The sequence below is a fragment of the Pyxicephalus adspersus genome, chromosome 8, assembly GCF_032062135.1.
Source record: "Pyxicephalus adspersus chromosome 8, UCB_Pads_2.0, whole genome shotgun sequence".
In the NCBI taxonomy this organism is placed as follows: domain Eukaryota; kingdom Metazoa; phylum Chordata; class Amphibia; order Anura; family Pyxicephalidae; genus Pyxicephalus; species Pyxicephalus adspersus.
The window spans coordinates 23,774,665-23,797,345 of NC_092865.1; the positions used below are offsets into that span (position 1 = coordinate 23,774,665).

Sequence of the window (22,681 nt, forward strand, 5' to 3'; positions counted from 1 at the left end):
CACAATCCAAATGGGATTCATAGCTGGAGAAATCTGTTGCTTACACACGATTGACAATAAAAAGATAGGAATTCAGCATTTTTTACAAATTTGTAAAACTGATATTGAGAAGAACAATGAAAGCAAATTTAAGGGGAACCTGTCAGTATGGCACATGATGCACTTGCCACTCATGTAACAGCACACATGCAGAGTTATTGGATATTCAGAACCCAGTGTTGTACAAAGTTTACCAGTATCTGTAGGACAGTAACTCGGTTTTGAACACTGATCCATGAGATAAGATTGTCACTGTGGCAGCAGCGTACTGAGTGCCAGAATGCTCTGCTCCTACAGACATGGACAGGCTTACATCCCTCACATTGACACCAATGATATGATTTGTTTTGCTGCACTTACACCAACAATAGAACTAATTTTACTCCAAATGATAACAAAAACAATGAAACTAACATAAGGCTACGTACACATGATCAACAAATATGCACGATCGTATAGTTCAAATGTAATCAACCAATAATGTACACACACTAGATACGATCATTTGAAAGATGCAGGTAGTGACGTGTACTAGAGAAAGTGTACTGCAGAACCATCCACGATCACTGAACGACCGTACACACAATAGATTGCGAACGATCGCTGCCCAATCAGATCCGCCGTGACGGTCGTTTGTTTCCAGCAACTTTCCTTGTGCAACAGCGTCGTCGATCAGTTGTCAATCGTTCATTCCCAACGCCAATTATTGCTCGGGTATATGTAGCCTTACTCCCACTAACACAAGATGGAGTTCAGTTTTCTCCCACTATTACAGTTCTTGGGGCAGTGGTGATGTTGTGTCTTTTACAACCACCGAGACCAAAGATGGGGTTAATTTTCTTCTCACTGACAACAATGGGGGTTCATTACTTCCACAGACACAACAATAGGAGTTATTGACGTCCTAATGAGAACAAAAAAGGTATTATTACTCCCAGTTACACCACTGATTGGGCTTATTTTATTACCACTGAAATCAATGTGAGTTATTTTACTCCCATTGATAGTACATATTTTATCACACTGACCTCAAACATGAGGTTTAATTTGCTCCGATTAACACCAACAATGAGGTAAATTGTACTTCTAATTTTTCTTTAGTATTCTCTGCCCTAATTTGTCTAAAACATAGCAAAACATAGGTGTAAAAGTGCAACACAGCAAGTCATGCAATGAAGCAACACCTACTTTTATGTCCTCACTCCTTGTTGGCATTCTCATGTGGCAGCTAGCAAATAGCGTGGAAGCAAAAAGGAAGTTAGGTATATCCAACTAGTGCAGGAAACTAATCACTGTTCTGCATAAGAAAGCACACATTTAATCTATTATAGTGTTTCTCAACAAGAGTTTCATGGAACCCTAGGTTTCCCCTAGGGATTTATAGGGGTTCTTAGGGGCTAGGGGTGAGCAATAAAAAATGTGCCTCTCAGGTCAATTTAACAGAGCCAAATGTTTTTTGGGGCTTTTTGTATCTTTGTGTCTTCCCAATGGCCAGCAATGCAAGAGCCATTCGTCCTACTGACCACCATGCTGATGTACTGTGAGCTGTGGATATATAAATTATAACATGTATATATAATTATAGGGTTATAGCATAGTTTTGTAAGGCCTCAGTAGCAATTTATATAAAACTTTTTAGTGACTGTTCCAAGGTTAACAACAACACACAACAATTTGCCTTTTTCGAGTTTTATTTCCAGACTGAAAAAGTCAGAAAAAGACAAGAAATATTAAGAGTTATTTACAATTAGTTTTTTTTATATATTTTTATTCTCTTTCACAAAAAAATCCCCCCCATCAAAATCCCACAACTTATTTTCATAGTTTTTTTTCTTTTAAATTATGGACAAAAACAATTTAAGTTATAATACAGTCTCCATCCCCAGCTCCTGATTAGATTGTGTCTTCTTTCTGGCGGTGCACCGAGAGAAGTATTTGCATGTACATAGCACTTTTGTTAAGTGTCCATCCTTGTGGAAGGAGAATTTGTAGCTCAGAAGGGATAAGGATACAAACCTGAACTGCCAAGGCTAAGTATTTCTCATCAAGTTGCAGCTTTGAATCATAGTAATCGGAACCAGTGACATGATTATCTGATAATACTACAGTTTTCCTGAATGATTTCATTCGCAACATAAGACATAAACAGCACAATGAGCCAGATGACTTTTCTTTAACTAATGTTAAATTCAGGACCTGAAGATGTAAGACAGCTGCTAACTTAAGTCGGGGCAGAGAGATTGTTACATTGATAGATTTTGCTTTAGTTTACAGAGACACACAGTTCTGGAAAACACTACATCTGTTCTATTCCTCTCCGAGGCATCAATCGATAATTAGAATCCCAAACAAATCCAAACCAAGGCATGTATAAATGGCAATTGGTCACATGTAATACTTATCTAATTCTGTACCATGCAACAGCCCTATCATACCCAGGCAGATTTTAGCTCTGTAAGCATAGGGATTTGATTTAATTACAAACATACAATTTTCCCCAATGAGAAACAGAGAATGAAGCCTTGGTCTTGTTCGTATAATCTGCAGCATGGTACCAGGAGGATTGGTCTGGCCTGCTGGTAAATAGCTGGTTGACTGTTTTTGTTAAAAGGCTGTCTAATGTTTGAATTCTCTGACATCAAGGCTAGTGGTAGTCCAGACAATTGTTTTTGTTTTTTTGTTAAGCAAAAAGTAAAATTAGGTGGCTAATTTTTGTTCATTGAAGTTTGGCTTGTACCACTGTAATAGCAACTGAAGCTGGTGACCTCTGTAGTGTAGTGCAGTGTTGTTATGTACAGCAATGCTGGCCATCCAACATTTTGTTTATATGGGACTTGAAAGTACCATGGCCCTGCCCACAGATCAGAAAGCAACCTACATTGTATCTGGTGGAATCACAGAAAAAGTACTTTAAAGAAAAAAGGAATGTACTTTCTGTGACTTTTATTGTATTTTAAATTCCTGGTTCTCATTGGAGGGAGTACAGTAATGTAATCATATGTATTAGAAGTATGTGCCAATTCTTTCTTGGTAAGAGGCAAAGGATTTGGGCAGAATGACAATTGGGTTTCATAAGTGTCATTTTTTTACACATGGAACTATATTCTTCATAGATCATAACACTCTCTACAGCCACATAGAACAAATATGCCTACAGCTAGCCATGGGTCTTTACAACTGTTGTAAATTCTTGCCTTAATAAACCCCAATAAGGATCAGGAATCTAAGTAATTGATTCCTAGTAAATTGTTAGTTTGCATGTTGATTAAAATTGATTCAGGCAATGTAGCCGCATCTACTGTGTGCAGGCAATGAATATATTAAACATGGTCTAATTAAAGCTATATCAAAGGCATAAGGGTTTTCATGTTGCCTGATATCATTGATAACATTTGGCAAATATAGCTGTTACTTCTTAGAAACACACCGTACAAATTCGCTGCATTTACTGAGCAGAATTGTGACAAGAATGGCTTTGAACCTGAAATATTTGCATTAAACATACCTAATACATTTATTTATTATTAACTATGCCATATAACACTAATAAACCCTCAGAAGTGACAAGAGAAATTTTAGGATATCATATCAGATGCACCATAGTAAGCACAGTTCTCTATGTTTGCTAGGAGTTTATATAAAAAATTTTTAGTTTGTATACATGTCATTTGGTGCATGCCAAATGTAAATGTAGAAGCTCTCTATATAAAGAGGAAACAGCCCAGAAACATGAAGGTATTGTGACCATAGGAACCTAGGTGGCTTTGTATCTTGCCCCCTCCTGATGACATCCCCCGATTACCTCTGCAATATATAAGGTACCCCCCCATACAACGCCATTCTTTTATACAGCTATGTGCTACGTAAAAGGAGAAAATTTTAAATAGTCAAAATAATCGAAGATTTTTAAAGCGAAGAAAGGAGTTTGGAAAGAAGGTTAAAGAAAGCATTTTAAAAGTGTAATTTTCCCCTAATTTGTGTTAACTGGAGAAATGTAAAGTGTGTAGTGAATTGCTGAATGATATTCAATATTGTAAAAGTATTGTTTCAGTTTATGAACAGTGCTGTGGAGAATGGAGTCATAAGATTTACATTATTTGTAACATTTCATGTATACTGAACAATAATCCTGGTCTTGGTAGTCTGTACCCAAGACTTAAATGCTTGACTTTTGTTAACAGACCTTCATTACTAAAGTGGGCTCATTTGTGATATATCAAAGGGGATAAAGAGCTCTACATTGCAAAACTAAGAAGCTTTTAGGGTCCATGCAAACAAAACTGACACATGCTTATTGCCTCTCAGTGGGCAAAGCCAGACAATGAAGGAATGAGTATGAATGGTCAAAAATATGTCTGCTTCATTCTTTAAGTTTTTGCCATCTACCAGAAATTTTCCAAATATAATGAAAACATTACCCAAGATTTCACAAGAATCATTTGATCTTTTTTTTCTTTTGTTGTGGAAAACATGTAACAAAAATGGACAGTCATCTCCTTGCACATTGACAAGGGGTTATGGGCTCAGGATTAGCACTTAACATAAAGCCTGTCAACCAATCATTGTACATTTTGCATATAATTTCTATATGAACATCACATGACTAGATGCCAAATCCTCCAACCAATGAGTCTGATAGTAAACTGCAACAGCATGGCTGTCCAAGCTAAGCTAATTAGCCGTATTTGATTGTTTGCTTTCTTGCTGAAGGATAGTTGTGGAAGGCAATCAATTGCCAACATTCTGAAACACAGCTCCTGTTGTTAGCAAAAGATAGTACGGTATCAATCAACAACAGCGAACCTTTGTGATAGGCAGTAATCCCCCACATATGGACATATAACAGATCACCCCACCATTACACTCAATCATTCGAAGCCTTACACCTCTATGCCTTCCCCATGGCATGTATCTTCTCAGGCAGTTTTTATCTGTTTTTTGGCACAAGATATTAAAAGATAGGCTTCAAATCTCAAGGCATTGCCTGGACTTCTGGTTTTGGTTAGGGGACTGGCAGTGAGTGCTTGGCGGCTCCTCTGGAAGAAGCTCATTGATGAGATAGAGAGGGGCCATTCGAAGATTACCCACTGTCGTGCAGCAAGAACAGCCCATCTTTCTTTAACACCGATCATCCTCTTCTGTATCACTCAATTCACGAGAAGCTATCACAGGTGGCACACCACCCTTCCTTCTACGGCGATAATGGCCGTTGGGCATCTGCCACCCATGACGTAAAGGAGCAGCAGAGCCAATTGTGTTAGAGCGGCCTAGGCTGGTAGCCACAGCAACCTCAAAGGTAAGTGTGTCCTCAGTTGGGCAGTCTGAGCTTTGCATCTCCTCATGTAGGGCCAAATATGGCTCAGAGATATAGTGCTGAGGGGTGGACTGGGAGCTGTGACGTCCCTGGAGAGAACAGGAAGACTCACTCAGACCAGGGTCACTTGGAAGAGGTGCTGCATTATCGCTGCCATTCATAGGAGGGGAGGTGTGTTTTTGCCGGCGGATTAAAGAAGAGAAAGAAATAAGAGGTCTTGGGGTTGCAGGCACAGAAGGGAGCTGGCGCCGCCCACGTCTTGGGGTGCTGGTGTCAGAAGGAATACAGCTTTCATTTAAAGAGTCAAGAATCTGTAGTGACAGAAAAGTGTGTTTTTAAAACCACAGCAACACTAGTCTAAAACAATAATAACAATATGAATAATTCTGATAAAAATGTGTTACACTCAACTATTTTTAAACTGTATGTTCAGCCAAAATGCTTTTTTTCCATTTTTTTCGTAGAATGGTTTAGGATTATAAAATTTGTCATGTTTTTCTGATATTGGTGGTTCTGTTATGAGACTTCCCCTTACTGTAGCTAAGACCCTTTCATAAACGGTGGTCTTTTACATAGCTTAATATTTTTCCAACAAATAAGAGGAGTACATGTAAGAGAGGTTTAAAGTCCTCCAACAGAGATAATAAGCCCATTTTTGCCAAGGCAGGTATTAAAAAACAAATTTTAGTGTAGCTTCTGAATAGCAGTAAACTCCAAGAGGTACTAACTCTACCTCCATGCTATCCAAAACAAATCATTTTTAAATGCAGTTGGACTTTAAGGGTCCCTTGAACCCAAATTCATTGTAATGTACTGCACAACACTTTTTCAGTGCTATGCAGTGCACCCTAACACATGTGAACATAATGAATTTAGTGTGTTAGTGTTAGGGGCCATAATGATCCACTATACCCAAAATCAATTAAAAATTATTGAAAATCACATATACATGCATACATTTTTTTATACATACATACACACACAAAGCAATATGATACAATACAATATAATGCAAATGTTAGCACCAATATATTTACAAATATATATAAACTAGAAAAAAGCTTATCTGCTTGTATGACTATACTATTCTTTTGAACATTTATAAATGACTGCAGCACAGATATTGTTAACCCTTACCTGCACGCTGCTGTGTGTGTGGCTGGGTGACAGCTGGTGATCAGGGTGTTCACAAGCAGACTGCGGACTCCTCTCTTCAGAGTTGCAGCGAGAAGGATCAGGAGATAAAAGATGTTTCCTCTCCTTAGATCGTCCTCGTTCTCTTCCTCCTGAACGATGAGTATCTAAACGACCTGTAAATATCATAACTGGTATTACAACAGAATAGAACAGACATCACTATACCAGGGTCAGACATTGGGTTCAGGAGTGAATACTGACTTTCACAAAAAAGGCTGGAGTGAATGATTTTCTAGAAATTGCATTAGTGTGGTGCAATTTGTATTGGGAAATTGGATGTAATTACAAAAAAAGCTAAAAATGTTATGGTTGTCATTGCCTAGCTAACTCTTAACTATCTCCTAAATGATGAATTGCTCCTGAATTTGTATTTGAAAAACTGAGATCCAACTTTCTGTAGGGAAAAAGAAAATAATCATACCTAGAAAATTTGCTAAACTTGTCAATTATTCAGCTTGAGAAGCTGCATAAACCAATGTAGTGATGTCCCAGGGTATATCTCCATCTCTGTCATTAGTATTATTATTAAACTGTATTTATAGCACCAACACACTACATAGCTCTGTACATTAAATAGGGGGTAGCAAACAACTGACAAATACAGACAGTGACACAGGAGGAGGAGAGGACCCTGGACAGAAGAGCTTACAAGCTAAGAGAGTAAGAAACACTGGTAATTTATTACTCGATCTCGTGAAGTCTAACAGTGGGGTGAGGAATAGCTAGTATGGTGATATCTGGTGAATAGTGTGCAGCATGGATCTTGGAATTAGCAGACTTTTGGCCACTCAAATATTGCAAGGATTTATGAGGTTTCTACTGCTATCCCTCCCACATTAGCTTGCATGCATGGAGGCATGGTGGCTCAGTGGTTAGCACTCTGGCCTTTGCAGCGCTAGGTCCCATGTTTAAAACTTAGCCAAGACACTATATGCTTGGAGTTTGCAGGTTCTCCCTGTGTTTGCAGATGTTTCCTCGGGGTACTCCGGTTTCCCCCCACATTCTGAGAAACATGCAGTTAGGTTAATTGGCTTTCCTTCAAAATGGACCTTAAACTGTGGTAATAACATATGACTATGGTAGGGATATTAGATTGTGAGCCCCATTGTTTGGCAGCAAGTGTCAAAACTATGAACTTTGTACAGTGCTATGTATTATGTTGGGGCTATATAAATACTGTGTAATAATATGGCGCAGCAATACGGTAAAAAGTGTAAAATCAAGAAAAAATGCTAATTGGAAACTTTGTTTTTTTTTTACATGCATTGGCCCAAATGCATATGAGATACACATGTTCATTTGATAGGCTGGGGTTTAGATTATAGGGGAAAATATAGCAGTCTATTTATAAATGTGATCACATAAGATTCACACTCCTTTTACACAGGAGTCACACGTTTTGTTTAACTGAATCCAATTAGAAAACTGTGAAATGTTGCGTGAAAGTATTTATGTTAAAATAATAAAAAAAAAACATTGAATTGTTTTAATTTTTGTTGTAATGTTTCATGTCTAAAAAACTAAAATATCCCAGACACAGAGGGATTGTGTTGTTTTTAAAAGGTTAAACAACTCACAGACAGTTCTTTCTGTCTTGGCTTGAATGTAGTTGTGCACTTTTTGTGATTTAAGGAAGTTATCTTAAATAAGATTTAGGTGCTAGTTGTATATAGAAAAGGTCACTTAGGACCCATTCATGCTTTGGCGAATGCTAACAAGCATGCTGAAGTTTTCTGTCATTTACCAGTGTTAGGTTACATATATGCAGCACTTTGACGCGTATTGTCAAAAAAAAAAAGTTATTTCATTAATTCATGAGCATTGTAAAGGCATAGAAATGGAATAGTAATGCAAGTCAACACATCATACACATTTATAATGTACATAAAAAATCTGCCTGTTCAGGCTGTTAATATATTTTCATGAATTTTTTCATGCATGTCTGACCAACCTGTATCAGAATTAATTCGGTGGGTGGATAGTCTCAAAGAAGCGTGATAGCTTCGCCGTTGCTGCTTGTAGCTATCCATACCACCTCTATCTAATGAGAAGTCATCCAGCCAGGAACTACGCGCACGTTTGTCCGCAGTGGTGGAGAAAGAGCGCCGCATGGAGCTCACATCAGCCAGGACCTGCAAGTCCAAAAAGAAGGCAAGAAAGAAGAAAATATCCACAAAGAAATACATTTTTACTTTCATAAAAAACTGAAAGAAACTAATAACTGAGCATAAAGTAAGGATATGGTACTATAAGTTGATGTGTATATTCAGATAGTATCAGTATCTATTGTGGTGTTGTGTTCCAATTACTCCTGGATTCAGGGTTTTGTTGTTGTGTCCTAAAGAATAACTGTACTTTCCCAAAATTCCTTCTTAACGTGCACATGCCAAACCGTAAAAATAAGCTGTTCTTTTTTTCAAAGAAACTGTATTGTTTGCTACTATTTATATGTCTTTATTTTCATGTTTTAATATGATGTTTAATATATAAAATTGTGCTATGTGTATCCAATTTTTGTTTCACAAATAAACATTTAAAATATGGCACTATCGCATATCTGAAGCGGCAGCACAGTAGCAGCTTGTCCTAAGATAAGCTTTGTGTGACTGAAATACCAGAAAAGCTGCCTTTTCTAGGAAACAGTCACTGCTCTGATTGATGTGTATGAATTCAACTTGAGCTCTGAAGCATTTTACAACAAATTAGCCAAGGAAAAAGAAAAAGCAAAGGAAGTTACAAGCTCTATCTACTGATCAGATACAAATGAGATATATACGAGGGGGTGCTGAGAAGTTCCTGGCTTTGCCCCCTTCCAAGATGAAATAGAAAAATGAGCGTGGCGGCATATGACAGCCTAATATCTTATTATGTAACTGTGAAAATATCAGGTCTTTGCAATTCTTAAAACTGTTTTTTCTTTTGGTGAGAAGCTGTGATGGCATGAGCACAAGCAAGTTTCACGTCGTTGGAGTTACGGGCTGTCATGAGGTTTTTGTTTCTCGAGGGAAAGTCAGCAAAGGACATTCACACTGAGATCTGACAAACACTGGGGGAGAAGTGTCCTTCCTACAGCACTGTCAAAACCTGGATATCTTGTTTCAAGACTGGGCATTTCACCATTGAAGATGAGCCCAGCAGTGGGCGCCCCCCAACCTCAACTGACTTGGCAATCTGCGATGCCATCCATAAACTGATTATTGAGGACCTGCGAATATCCACAAAAAAGATAGCCCAGATACTTGACATCTCACGGGAGCGCATTGGGTTTGTTATCACCACTATCCTAGACATGCGCAAGCTTTCAGCGAAGTGGGTGCCGAAATGTTTGAACAGTAATCAGAAGAAGGAACGAGTTGAAGCATCCAAAGCCGTTTTGGCCCATTTTGAAGTTGCACAGGACTTTTTGGCTAGATTAGTGACTGAGGATGAATCCTGGCTCCACATCCATGATCCTGAAACCAAGGAACAGTCAAAGGAATGGCGCAACAGCGGGTCCCCTCAGCCAAAGAAGTTCCAAACCCAGAAATTGGCCAAAAAATGTATGGCGTTCGTTTTCTGGGACAAAGACGGTATTCTGTTGGTGGAATACCTACCTCAGGGCTCTAGTATCACTGGACAGTATTATGCTAACCTCCTGGAGCAGCTGAAGGAGACAATTAAGACGAAACACCATAGAAAGTTTTTTTTTGCAGGACAATGCACTGGCACACCCGTTCAACGTTGTGGCTGCCAAATTGAACACCCTGGGTTTCCAATTGGTCCACCATCCCCCCTACTCACCTGACCTGGCCCCTTCGGACTATTATCTGTTCCCAAATTTGAAGAAACACCTGAAGGGGCAACGTTTTGAGGACATTTCTGACGTCAAAGTTGCTGCTGAGAGCTGGTTTGTGGCCCAACCAAAGAACTTTTGTTTGAACGGTCTAGAAAAGCTGCAACTACGCTGTACCAATTGCATCAGTCTCAGGGGGTAATATGTTGAATAAATGTGTTATTTCATAACTCTGACTCACTTCGTTCTGGGCAAAGCCAGGAACTTCTCAGCACTCCCTCGTATATATCTGCCATACTTCATATTTGCCTGACTTATTATATCATTTTTAATAAATACAAAAAACATTCCTGTAAATTGTTAATACAGTTTTATGTTTACAATCTGGCAGAACAATGTATATTTATTGCAGGGATGCTATTATTTGAGAAAGTACAGTCACACTTTGTATCTATTGTTTATCACTTTATTATTTATATTTAAGATTCCTATATCGTAAAACGAAAAGCAGCCATGTAATGTAACTTACAGCAACCAAATAAAAACCAGCTTTAAGCAGTAATTAACACTGTTTTTGAAGGGATTCCAGTGCTATATTACTGACAAAAGCAATCTTATACATAGGGCATGCCCCTGTTCATATCACCTATAGACACTAGGGATATGGGTAGGTTAGGCTATGTACACCTGTTAGATTTATGTCATTGGACACATTCTTTCCTGATCAGTTCTAGTGACAGTAGGAGTGCTGTACCCACAGCACTGATAAGTTCAATAGGGGGGGGGGGTGGACAAGTGAAGGACACCCAACTGTGCTCTCCTTTATATGAAAATACAGTGGTTATCACCAGATGTTCGTTAATTGCCAGGATGGATGATCTCAGGCGACAATTTTCTAGCATGTGTACATAGCCTTGGGATCAGGTAGAGCCAGCGTTTGGCAGGCGTTTAGCCATCCTGTAAACACTGCAAGAACAGCCTTTGTGCCAGTGACTAGTTGCTGAGGATTAATGCACACCATTATTGTTCCTTGTGCCTTTGTGCTATAAATGCTGGTAAGGGGACAAAATAAAGGGTATACCTTATTAATTTAACCAAATTAAAAAATATGTATAAAATAATTTGTATAAAGAAAATAAAGAAAAATATTCTGATATAGTGAAGTATGGAAGTGTTATAGTGGTGATTTATTTACCTGGGGGTTCTCTGCCAGGCGTGGCATAGAAGAAGCTCTCACTGACGCTGGGCGTTCCAGCATATCCTCCAGTATGTAGCTGCCTTGAGTAGGGAGCTGCTCCCTGCTATACTCTCTAACCTCTGGCTCCTGGAAACAAAGACACAGCCAGCTCTTGGGACCAGCTTTCCAGATCACATACTGTTACCTCATGGCACACTGCCACCCACTGTGGTGTCAATGCCAGATATTCCATTCTACCAGTCACTAGTTAATGTGGTCTTTGATATCCTGCAGCTGTATGCACCAAAGAGATTCATATAGCAGGATTTTATAAAGCTTTGTAATCAATGAACTGCAATGTTCACTGCAGTGAGGAATATCAAGCTATATTGTCCATTCAAAAGCTAACTGTAAGACGAGGATTAAAGTGAACCCACAGCAAAACACATCCGGGGCAACCACTTTGTGGGCCAAATCAATATTTTCCTATTGAAAGTAGGAACCAGTGCTGCCACCACGCCAAGAATGCCACTGGTTGTTTGTCTCCTGTTGCAGAATTCGAACAGATATTATTTACAGAAGGTCACCTGCCCAGTTCTACAATATTTTAAATTTTACATGAAGACTTTTTATAGTAGGGTTTTTTTATGGAAAAGGTAGGGATTTTGACAGTGGTGACAGTTGCTAGGCAGCCCCGACCACTATAAACCAGAGTTTGAACTTTTGACAGCAAGTGCCAATAGGCAGTACTCATCTGCCTACTAACACACCTATTCATTCTCTATAAGGAGTGAGACCTTACATGTAGTGTCTTTACCAAGGCCATGGTTTCTGGGCATGGGGAAGTGGTAGCCACACTGCAACCTCACTGTCCATGTCAACTAAGCGTTACTTCTAACCCTTACTTTAGACAACATCTAAAACAAAAAGTTTTAATGGGGTAAAACTTAAGGCTTATATATCTATTTTACTTTTATTTTTGATACACTGTAGCACTTACACTTTGCAAAATATTTATAAACAAGCTGCAAAGTAAATTTCTTCTGCAAAAATACTTTTTATTCATTTTGTGAGAAATAGATGACTGCGCTTGTAAGGAAAAGATGGACAAATGTATTTTAATGTACTTGAATTGTAATAATACGGGACTAAACTTTGATTTGAAGTAAAAAATTGTGAGAGGTTCTTTATTACAGAAGGGATGGACACTCACCTGTCCCGACTCTGTTGTGGGTGCCACCATCTGCACCCAGTCTTTTTCTGGGTTTGAGATATTCATCCAACCTTACTGGTCAGGCTGAGATGATGTACCATTCATTAATTCGTAGCAGCCCAAGGCATGCTTGGAAACCCAGAACTGTACACTGAGCTGTAAAATGCATGGTGCTATACAGTGCCAGTGCAAGGGAATTCACCTGCCCTCCAGCTTCTATACGTCCAAATTGTTTCTCAAGTACATTATCTGTATATCTGTTTTCGCAGAGAATGAATAAACAAGCATTTTTGTTGAGTAAATTCTAACTACAAATTGTTAAAAAAATAAAAAAATAATATATATATATATATATATATACACATATATATATTAAACAATGTGCATTCAATTCCTGAATTAAATATAAATATATATATATATATATATATATATATATATATAAATAATTAATTAATAATTAATTTGTTTGTTTTTCACCCACTATGTAGTGATATGTAGTGAGTATTAATCAAACCTTGCAGAATTTAAATTTTTGTATTTGATGAGATTAATATAGTTCTTCTTTCAATATGACATTAGTGGAGGTATTTGAAACACGCAATAATAGGAAAAAGTAGTGTCAGGAAAAATCCAGTGCACTGGAATTTCATATGGTGCTGATGCCCTAAGGTTATCGTTTCTGGGTATTTTTACACTGTGCACTTCCTAGTTCCTGTCCGACTGGGCCAAAATATCAGGTATCAGATGACAGGCATTTATATGTATGGATACCAACAATAGTATGATTCTAGACCATGTGATAAAAAGAACTGGGCTGCTATTTGTCTCTCCTATTTAGACAGTTCTGTGTGTACATGGAGGCACTCTTACAAAATACTTAAGACTTAAGGACACACAGTGCAATGACACTGCAACAGGGACACACATCAGCACTACTATCCTGTGGTGTGGACAACAGCGTTACACTGCAGTGACCAGGCAGAATCAACAGGTGACAACATGTTTGACATGGAGAGGTTTTGTGTCCTTCTATTCTTGCTGCAGACAGGATGACATCTATGTACCAGGTGATAACATACTAGTGACATGAACATCTGGCTTTAACGCACATCAACACACGGCAGATTACTGAACACATACATTTAACTGAACACCCACTATGATAGTTAATTCACAGGTAAACCAATTTCATTCATAACCACTGGTCCATTGTCAAACATTACGGATCATATTTAAACCATATATAAACAATATTACATATTAATTAGATCAGAATAGGCAGACATCATTTATCTTAGCTTGTTGCAGAACGACTTGTTATGGTCAACACACATTTCAATTCAGATATTGTCATTAAAACCTGAAATTTTTCAATGTTATTTTCAGGTACCTACAAACCAGATTTATAGACTTTCTGGCTCCTGGTAACAAATACGGAAGAATACTAAAAAAGTGAAAATGCATTAAAGGGACTTTTTTTCCAATTTAGGATACAGGCTCTGAAATAGTAGCTGAACGTTGTGGCTTATGCCTAACCCTTTCGCTTTGGGTGTTGGTGCCAAAAATTGTAGAGAAACATTGCTGGATACCTCCTATCTTCAGTTTGTTTGGAATGTACTGGAAGGTTTGTAAAGTGCCATCAGCATATACTGCGAATTGAAGTAAATATAAAAAGAACACACCCGTGTAATGCTTGACTTCCTTTCCAGCTCATAACTCATAACATTATTCAAAAAGCATCTGTGACTTTATACTTCCTATTATATTTCTGCGTAACATTCATAGGTCGACCATGTTGTAGGACCAAGGCTTCAATAAAAAAAAAAACCTTAGCATGCTTACGCCAAGCTATCATCCTTGATACCAGAACTAAGTGGCGACAAAGCTACCGACCCAGACTATTCTGGCCTTCAGTTCCAGGGCCTTCTGAGAAGTTGAGAGCTGAGCACCAGGTACAGATCTGGAAAAACTCCTAAAGGATACCAAGATTTGCATATGATCGTTAAGCCCAACATGGGAACCTAAATAAAAGTCCTTCTAATACACTACTTGCTAATTTTACCTGTATGTTTGTGATGTTGTGGCGACAACTTTGTTAATGAAAGGAAATTTTATAAATGCCTACTAAGGCATATGTGTATTATCTATGTAACTCAATAAGCATCCTTAGGTAAACAGCAATTTATAAAGATATAGCATGTTATTTACTCAGTGTGTGTACAACAGTCATAGCCATTCAGGAAACTCCATATGGATTATTTTTTTAATTACAAACTGTCAGCACTCAGTTTTTCCAAGCACACAAGTTCCTAAAATGCATCATTCACACAATCCCATTGCTGATAGAGTGGCTCATTTAGCTGCTCTATGTTTACCAGAGACAGCTGTTCTTCAAAGTCTTCATCATCCTCATCCAGACACGGAGGTTGAAAAATCTCCTCGGGGGACAATGGGCTTAGTGAGGGGAAATCGGCTCTGAAAAGACACAGCACATAACTCAATCTACACCAGCAGATTTTTTAAGATCGTGAACTGATGGAAGCGACACCATTATAGAACTCACAATCCTGACAGTGTTTCCTGCTGAAGGTATGGTAAGGCTTTGGCATTGGATAATATTTCTTCAGGTAAAGATGAGGCTTCCATTCTTTGAAACATTGGTGCATTTTTCTAAAGGTGAAATAGAATAGAATAGAATAGTAGGGGTAATGAAATAAAGCACTGGCAAAAACGTGAAAAAAAACCACACTGTTATTCTTTCTTTCAACCTCAGCCTTGGAAACATATTACTTAATTACATTACATCACCTTCCATTCAGCTTATTAGCACTTAGTAGAATAAATAAATGCAGCCAAAAAGTATTCATATACAGAAGTCAAGCATAACTCAACTAATTTGAAAATATTATTTAATGCAAATGGTTGCAAGTTTTGCCAGGCAAAAGATGGTATATGAAGGGTCTACAGAACAAGGGGATGAACAGACTTCACTCATAGGGAAGACCACGGCAAGTGGCCCTGAGGTGCACTTAAACTCTATATTAGGCATAAATTGCATGTATTTATGTTCAAAATGCACAAAACAGTGCCCCAATCTGAGTGATCAGCCATAACTAGCTGCTTAAAACACATAATCATCCTCAGGCCTGTCCAGGTGTTGGCAGGACATGGATTTGCAGTTTAAAGTTAAAAGATAGCTCTTAGTTAATATTTAAAGACAGATGTAATTAAATCATTTATGTCACAGTAAGCACAAGCTGCAACCTAAGTATGATTTAATTTGTGATGTAAATGCAGGATTGAGAGTTCAACAAATAAAAAGATATATCAGCACAGTATTAGCACAGTATAGATAGATATAAAAAATAGTTCTATTTAATAAAGCACCAATTCCTATACATCCTTTACTATTCCAACATCATTAAAGTACGATTGTTTGCCATACAACCATCCATTGAATCCTCTGAAACCTTTCACTGCATAGACTGGAAAAGTCTTGAGCTCATAAATGTTTGGTTCCATACAGACAGTGGGTTATCCTGAGGAAGTGCTTTATATTCATAGAAGCTCACCTGTTCTTCCAGCTGTTGCCTCTGCTTTTTGGCTTTACTTTGCTTATAATAGTCCATGATCATCATAGCAGCATAAATCTTGCCCACAGTCAGATCGGAGGCTAAGGGAGAATGGAAGTACTGGTTTAAAATAACCATTTGACAGATTTACATAAACTGTACTAGTATTCTAGGTAAATTAACATTCAACATAAAGCTCTGTGTTCTATTCAAACAAATCTTTTTCTGTATATGTAGATGTATATCCAAAGTCCAGGAAAAATGGAGATGTACTTAACCTAAGACTGTACATAGGGAAGTTGTGTAAACACTTATAAGGTATAAGGATAAGAATTCAATCTTTAGGTAAATCAGATATGCAAATATGTCCATATCTAATGGAATCAACTCTTTCAGTTCTAAATCTAAGATCGGGTCACTTAGAATTATTCTTTGACATTTCTCTTCTAACCAAAGATGTGCAAATTGATTTTGCCGTTATTCAAGTTATTTTGAAACACTCAATTTTATTTTAAGTTGTTTAGACAAAATTTGTTTGGAAAAAAACTTTTATCTACAAAGGTTCTTATTTACCAGATCTTGCTAAAGCTAGATGTAGTACATCACATTTAGCTAGACTTGTTCTATTGAGTTGAAGACATCTTGCCTCCCATTTAGTTTCCTCAGTTTGTATTAGAATCCTGCAAGGTTGCTGGAGAGCAGTGTAAAGAGGACACGCCTGTGGTTGCAAAAAAGAATGGAAATCTGTCTTTTCTCAGGCAGCAGTGGTTGGAGAATGTGATTGCTCAGGTACCTGTACCCATTTCTCTTACTAGCAAGTGCACCTGCACCCATATTACATTATCCTTTTTCCAAATGATCCCAATCCTCCACTTCATCTTTGCACTTTTTAAACTGCAACTGCAGGTCCTTTTTTCTATTTTAGCACCACACTTACTGCTCTTACCACCATGCCTGTACCCCACCTGGAAGAACTTCCCTCAATATAGCACTGTATGCCCTTATACCCCTTCTAATTTCCAAAGCAAATTTAAACACTATGCTGATACCCCCCACACCTGCATCTGTAAGCCTATATATGCTTTCCCTCACTATCACCTCACACCCCTTTCTGATGTCAACCCAGCTATTGGCAGACGTAGACAACAGTGGGCTTCTGTGCAGAACTAACTTTGGGCCCTCTTGGAGTGGGTGAGGAGTATCCAAGACCCCTGTACAGTGGAAAACTTTGCACCTTCCTATGTCAGCCCGGAAGGAAGCATATTTCCTCTTAATACCCAGGGCCCTTTAACATCCCTTCTTGCTCTAAACACCATACCTGCCTTTCCCCCACCTTTAGTACAAAAACTATACCAGTTTTAAAATGGGCACATTGTGGTAATAATTTTTTTATGGGTTTTCTATTATAAGATCTGAAGCAGGTAATATTTGAGTAAGACCAAGTGTGGCAGTCCTGCCGTCATTTTGGGCTGCTTCATCCAAGACCTGATGACAGCTGCAATTTGTTTCCTAAGTTATCCAGAAAAACAGCTGCTTTTGTTTTATAAGTGATATTTCTTTGAATTATTACAAAGTGACATTCTGGTGAGAACAGCAAACTTATCAAAGTTTATGCTTTTTTAGTGATTTTTCACATATCTTTCTGACACAGAATACAAACCACAGAAGGTGCAGAGAGCTAATTTCACACCGAATTAAAACACCCTGTGTATCAAATCACAGTGCATAGAATTAGACACAAGTTGTAGAAGTCTATGTTTAGTTCTGCTAAGGAGGCTTTTAGTATAATAGATTTTAGTGTAAACGATTTTATAGCACCTTTCATGATAGGGTTGTTTAAGACTTACTTAAGTTATATATATAAGGATTTACAGAAGACACTGAAATCTGTTCTCTCTTTTTATTGAGTCTTTTTATAGTACCATCTTTACAATATATACACTGAGTGCAAGAAAGGACTGGGAACTTTGATCTAGATCTATGAAACAAAACACATAAACTATCATTTTCACTATAAAGGCATGGTACACTGAAAAGTGTACCATGTAAAGTTTGGACATAGTCCATTGTCATTCAACCTAGCTACTTTTGATTACATGAATTGTCAGAGATGTAAAGGAAGTCGTCGCCTGATGACTTTCTTTTGACAGATACCGAGATCCCTGAGATTTCCAAAATGTGCTACTCAGATCAGTGTCCTTTTGGTAAAGTATCTCTCAAGGCCACCAGCCCAACATATTAGTACTGGTTTAGGGGAGCAGATCCATCCATGGGTAACTTGCTGTGAAAGTTCTCATCCCATATGGGTAGACTTGTCTTTTAACTGTATCAAAATCAGTTGGCAAAACAGTTTTGTTTGGAGAATTTCACACACGTTGTTATTCTTTCTACATTGAGTGGTTACCTTTTGGCATTGGTACAAGTAGGTCTAGCATCTTTTGGGAAAGATTGGGCCAAATGGCTAGTATTTCTTTCTGCAGCTCTGCATCCAGCTGTTGCCGGTCAGCTCCTCCTGTAACAAGGCAAACAGAGGGATATTCAGCGCTGATTGAATAGTACACTAAAATGAAAGATTCCTTACTACATATAATAAATAAATTAAAAAAACATTCATATCCAAGTCTACCAAAATGCCGATACACAAAACCAACCCAATTGTTTCCATTAATAAAACATTAATAAACTCCAGCCAAAAGGATATCCAATCAGCCAGACCTTTTTTTTTTTGGATTAGAACCCCAGTGTCGGGATTTTAAAATCTGCAGCAGAAATCAGAAACATTTTTAAGAATTTTCAATGCTAGATTACGATAATTCAGCATCATTTTAAGTAAAATTAATTTTTTAGTAATCCTCTGCACCAGATTACTAAATGACTGGCTTTAACAACCATTATGGTTATCCCTACATCTGGGCATTGCTTGCTTATCCTCACCCTCAAGCAATTGCTTTGAGTGACATTTAATAAGTATCTGTACACACCTTTACCCTCACTTCCTTTCTTGTTGACAATGTTTAACCAGATAGGGAGTGAGGGAAATCTTCCTAGAGCAACACAAAATAAATATAAATGCTTTTTTTCAGTAGGATAGGAAAAAATAGAACCTAAGTTGTAAATCACATATAATAATACTAATATTAATAATAATAAACCTGACAGGACATCTGTTACATTCTTACTATCTCCAAAACTAATAAAAACAAGGTTTTGGCTTGATATAGTCTTTGAACTGATTAACTGTAGGGTTGCTGTCTTTGTGTCAAGTCAATTAATCTAAATTTGTGTGTAAAGTACTCCTATCAGTCTTCTAGAGTAAATTGACATGTTAACATGTATCTACATTATTTTACTAAAGTAGGAATTAAAAATACAAGAATTAACCCTTGTGATAGATCCTTCTCTATGCTGCAATAGTTTAACGGCCACTTTGTCTAAGGACAGTGGAATAAGCAGAAATACATACCTTTCTGAAGTCCCTAGCAGCCATCACTCTTCCCTGGTCTCCAACATTCCGGGATGTGGGTAGGTTCCCTCAATATTTTGAATTACAATGCAGTACACACTGGTACAAGCACTATGCTAGACAACAGAGTGAGGGACCAGTCTTACAGAAGAAAAGAAGCCTGTGCCAGCAAAGAATAAGGTTTATCTGCTTATTCCTTTTCCTCTATTCAAAATGAGAATTTACCTTTCTAATTGCAGAAAAGGACCCACTACAAGTGTTAAGATTTATTTTCCTGGCGTACCACTTTATCCATAAAACATGTAATAAATATTTTTTAATGTATTAAATAGTCAACTATGCACATTGCAGCTTTGTGGGTAAATAGCCTTTGAGTCTTACCTTTGGCGATTTTTATATCCAGTGCTGTCCGGATAAGAGCCATAAGAGTAGAAGTGAAATGAACCGTCATGTCCTCTGTTACGGGCATATTCATCAGGACCAATCTCTGTACAAAAACACCGGGTGCCCAAGATATGGAATATCGACAAGGGGACCCAAAGCAAACAAGCACACATATGCACATAATCACTACACCATACACAAAACAGGGATGAAGACATCACTCCCCAAACTTCCCTCCATGTCCCCAGCTCCACCCTATCCCTGTGTCACTAAAAAAAGAGAGTGAACATAAAAAAAGGAGCATGCAAGACCTGCCCTGATACCAGTTCATTTCATGTGACACAGAATACCGCTATTATTGGACAGAACAAGGCAGGGGGTTAACTGTCCAGAACCAGCAGGATAAACATAAAATTTTTGACTATAGTGTGGATATATGGAATTCTGCCATAAAGGGGTAGTTGGGGGAAGCTTGAAAAAAAAAGTAAACAAGACAAGGCTATAAATGCCATTGCTGACCCAAAAAGTGCATGTTTGCTGGCTCTTATGTTGATACTTTCAATGAAGTGAAGAAAGGTATGCAGGTCAGGAATGTCAGAAACAAGTCTGTAGTCCTTATCTGCATATTTGATTTGTGTAATTTTTAGTAGGGGTGTAGCTATCCACATTTTCATTGTTGATTTACCACCCAGTCAATCATCACTTGGCCACACCAATCATCATTCCTGCCCACTGCTTTCTGGATTGGTAGCACTGCCTTGGTTTTGAAACCCACCCACTGGGAACAGTAATGTCTGGGAAGGGAAGCATGTAAGTGACAAATGTAGAAGGATCTGACTCAGTCAGTGAAAATAAAGAAAGTTTTGTTTATCCAGGGACTGGTGTCATGGCCTTTAGTTGTACTTTTTCTGAAGAGTGTAGAGCATGTCCTTTTCCTCTTTCATTACTCATACTCTTTATTAAGGTTGCCTAGTACATTGAAGGGCCAATAAAAACCCTCAAACTAAACATTTTAAAGTTTTTTTTTACCTATTTTTTTAAAAACGCAAGGTTTACATACATTTAAAGCTGCAAACATGTCTAAATGTGGTGATCATTTTGATGTATTTTCAAAAGTAACCTATGTTTATGCATTTCATTTATGTATGCATAACCAAAACTTTTGTAAAATTGTGGATGGATTGGTAAGGGATTTAAAGACCAAGCCACTACTAGGCAGCTTACTTTTGACCCATTTTGGTAAAAACTTAAGGTGGGGGGGGGGAACCCTTAAAGCGTCTTAAGGTGGGGGGGGGCACTCTTACTTTGCAGAGGTTTCTTGTTGTACCTCTAAGAAAAGTTAGTTAAAGCAAAACTAAACTCGGTGGGTAGTGAACTTGTGCCATAATCAGCAAGTATGCACAGTCTTCTTGACACAGTATAGCACATACTTACTGTACAGTCGCCCTGCAGCAAAGACAGGTTCAGAACTTGTCACTGCTGCATCCTAGGAAGGCGCCATCTTTACCCGCATTTCCATGACAGACTTCTCTTCATTTGGTGGAAGATATTACTTCTGTGCGTGCACAGAAATCACATTATTCCTGGGAGCTAGCTCTGTGTGTGGCGACACCACACACAGAGCCCAGCTCTAGACTACACAGCACATGGGCCATATAGATTAGCACTTAAACAAAAAGACACCAGGAGCCAGGGAGCAAAAACATAAACTGACGGGTAATAACCCTTTACTACTAAACGGAATAATGTTAATATTATCCAATACCACTTTATCCAACAACAAGTTTTGGCTACACATTCACTTTAAATTGTGTTTCAAAAATATGATTAAATTGCAAAACCTTGACATATATCCAGCCATTTAAGAACTAGAGATGTGGAAAGGTGAATGTAAACTTTATTCATTTTATTTTTATTAGTGATTTTTTTTCTATGTTAGAGCTTGTGTTCATATCATCCCTAATTACTGCTCCTATTTGGTGTCTTAGTTACTGGACAAAGTTTGAAGCCTAATCCCAGGGAAATGACAATAGTATCCATGCAGCCAGGCTCCCCCACACTGCAAATGTAAAATGCTTATTTATGTCTAGAGGACAATTAAAAAGCAACTCCTATGCTTTCTTCTTTCCTTGTTGTCCTAAGAGTGCAGGACAGCTGGTCCTGCACTGCATGTGATGATGTCAAAGGTCTGTAATCATTAAGTGTAGTGCTAAAGAAAAAAAAAAGCTTTTGGAGAACTGTCGCACAAGAAGAGGCAACCTGCTGGAATGAAGGATGAGATTGGGGAATTAAAATAAATGAACATCAAACTCATGGAGTGCATGAGGAGGACCCTACTGCAAGGGTAGTTGTGTCACTTCTCAGGCATTGGCTTTTTAATTCTATTTGCTTTAAATAGGGTTATCTCTACCTTATAAGCCACTTTGTTAGGACATCTTTTTCCGAGACCTAAAGGTGGTGACATGAGGGTCAGCATGTCATACATCTCTGTATAATGAATGCGGCCACTGGTTATGGACAGGGGGAGCCAGAGGAAGAGGAAAGGAG

General features: G+C 38.1%; 1 protein-coding gene across 3 annotated transcripts in view; it reads right to left on the bottom strand.

The window, feature by feature from the left end:
• Positions 1-1,726: 1,726 nt before the first annotated feature.
• The window catches only part of CACNA1E (calcium voltage-gated channel subunit alpha1 E), a 195,533-nt gene continuing 174,578 nt past the window's right edge, over positions 1,727-22,681 (bottom strand). Inside the window, exons 38-47 of one of the 3 annotated variants that reach the window (XM_072419795.1) lie at positions 22,545-22,641; positions 20,132-20,237; positions 18,692-18,799; positions 16,288-16,388; positions 15,279-15,385; positions 15,091-15,190; positions 11,518-11,646; positions 8,502-8,682; positions 6,491-6,663; positions 1,727-5,664 (exon numbers count right to left, since the gene is read on the bottom strand). In XM_072419795.1, coding sequence (XP_072275896.1) covers positions 5,158-5,664; positions 6,491-6,663; positions 8,502-8,682; positions 11,518-11,646; positions 15,091-15,190; positions 15,279-15,385; positions 16,288-16,388; positions 18,692-18,799; positions 20,132-20,237; positions 22,545-22,641 — 1,609 coding nt within the window. In that variant the 3' untranslated portion in view covers positions 1,727-5,157. The remainder of the gene's footprint in view (positions 5,665-6,490; positions 6,664-8,501; positions 8,683-11,517; positions 11,647-15,090; positions 15,191-15,278; positions 15,386-16,287; positions 16,389-18,691; positions 18,800-20,131; positions 20,238-22,544; positions 22,642-22,681) is intronic. The other 2 variants (XM_072419796.1, XM_072419798.1) reach the window with 2 other exon arrangements.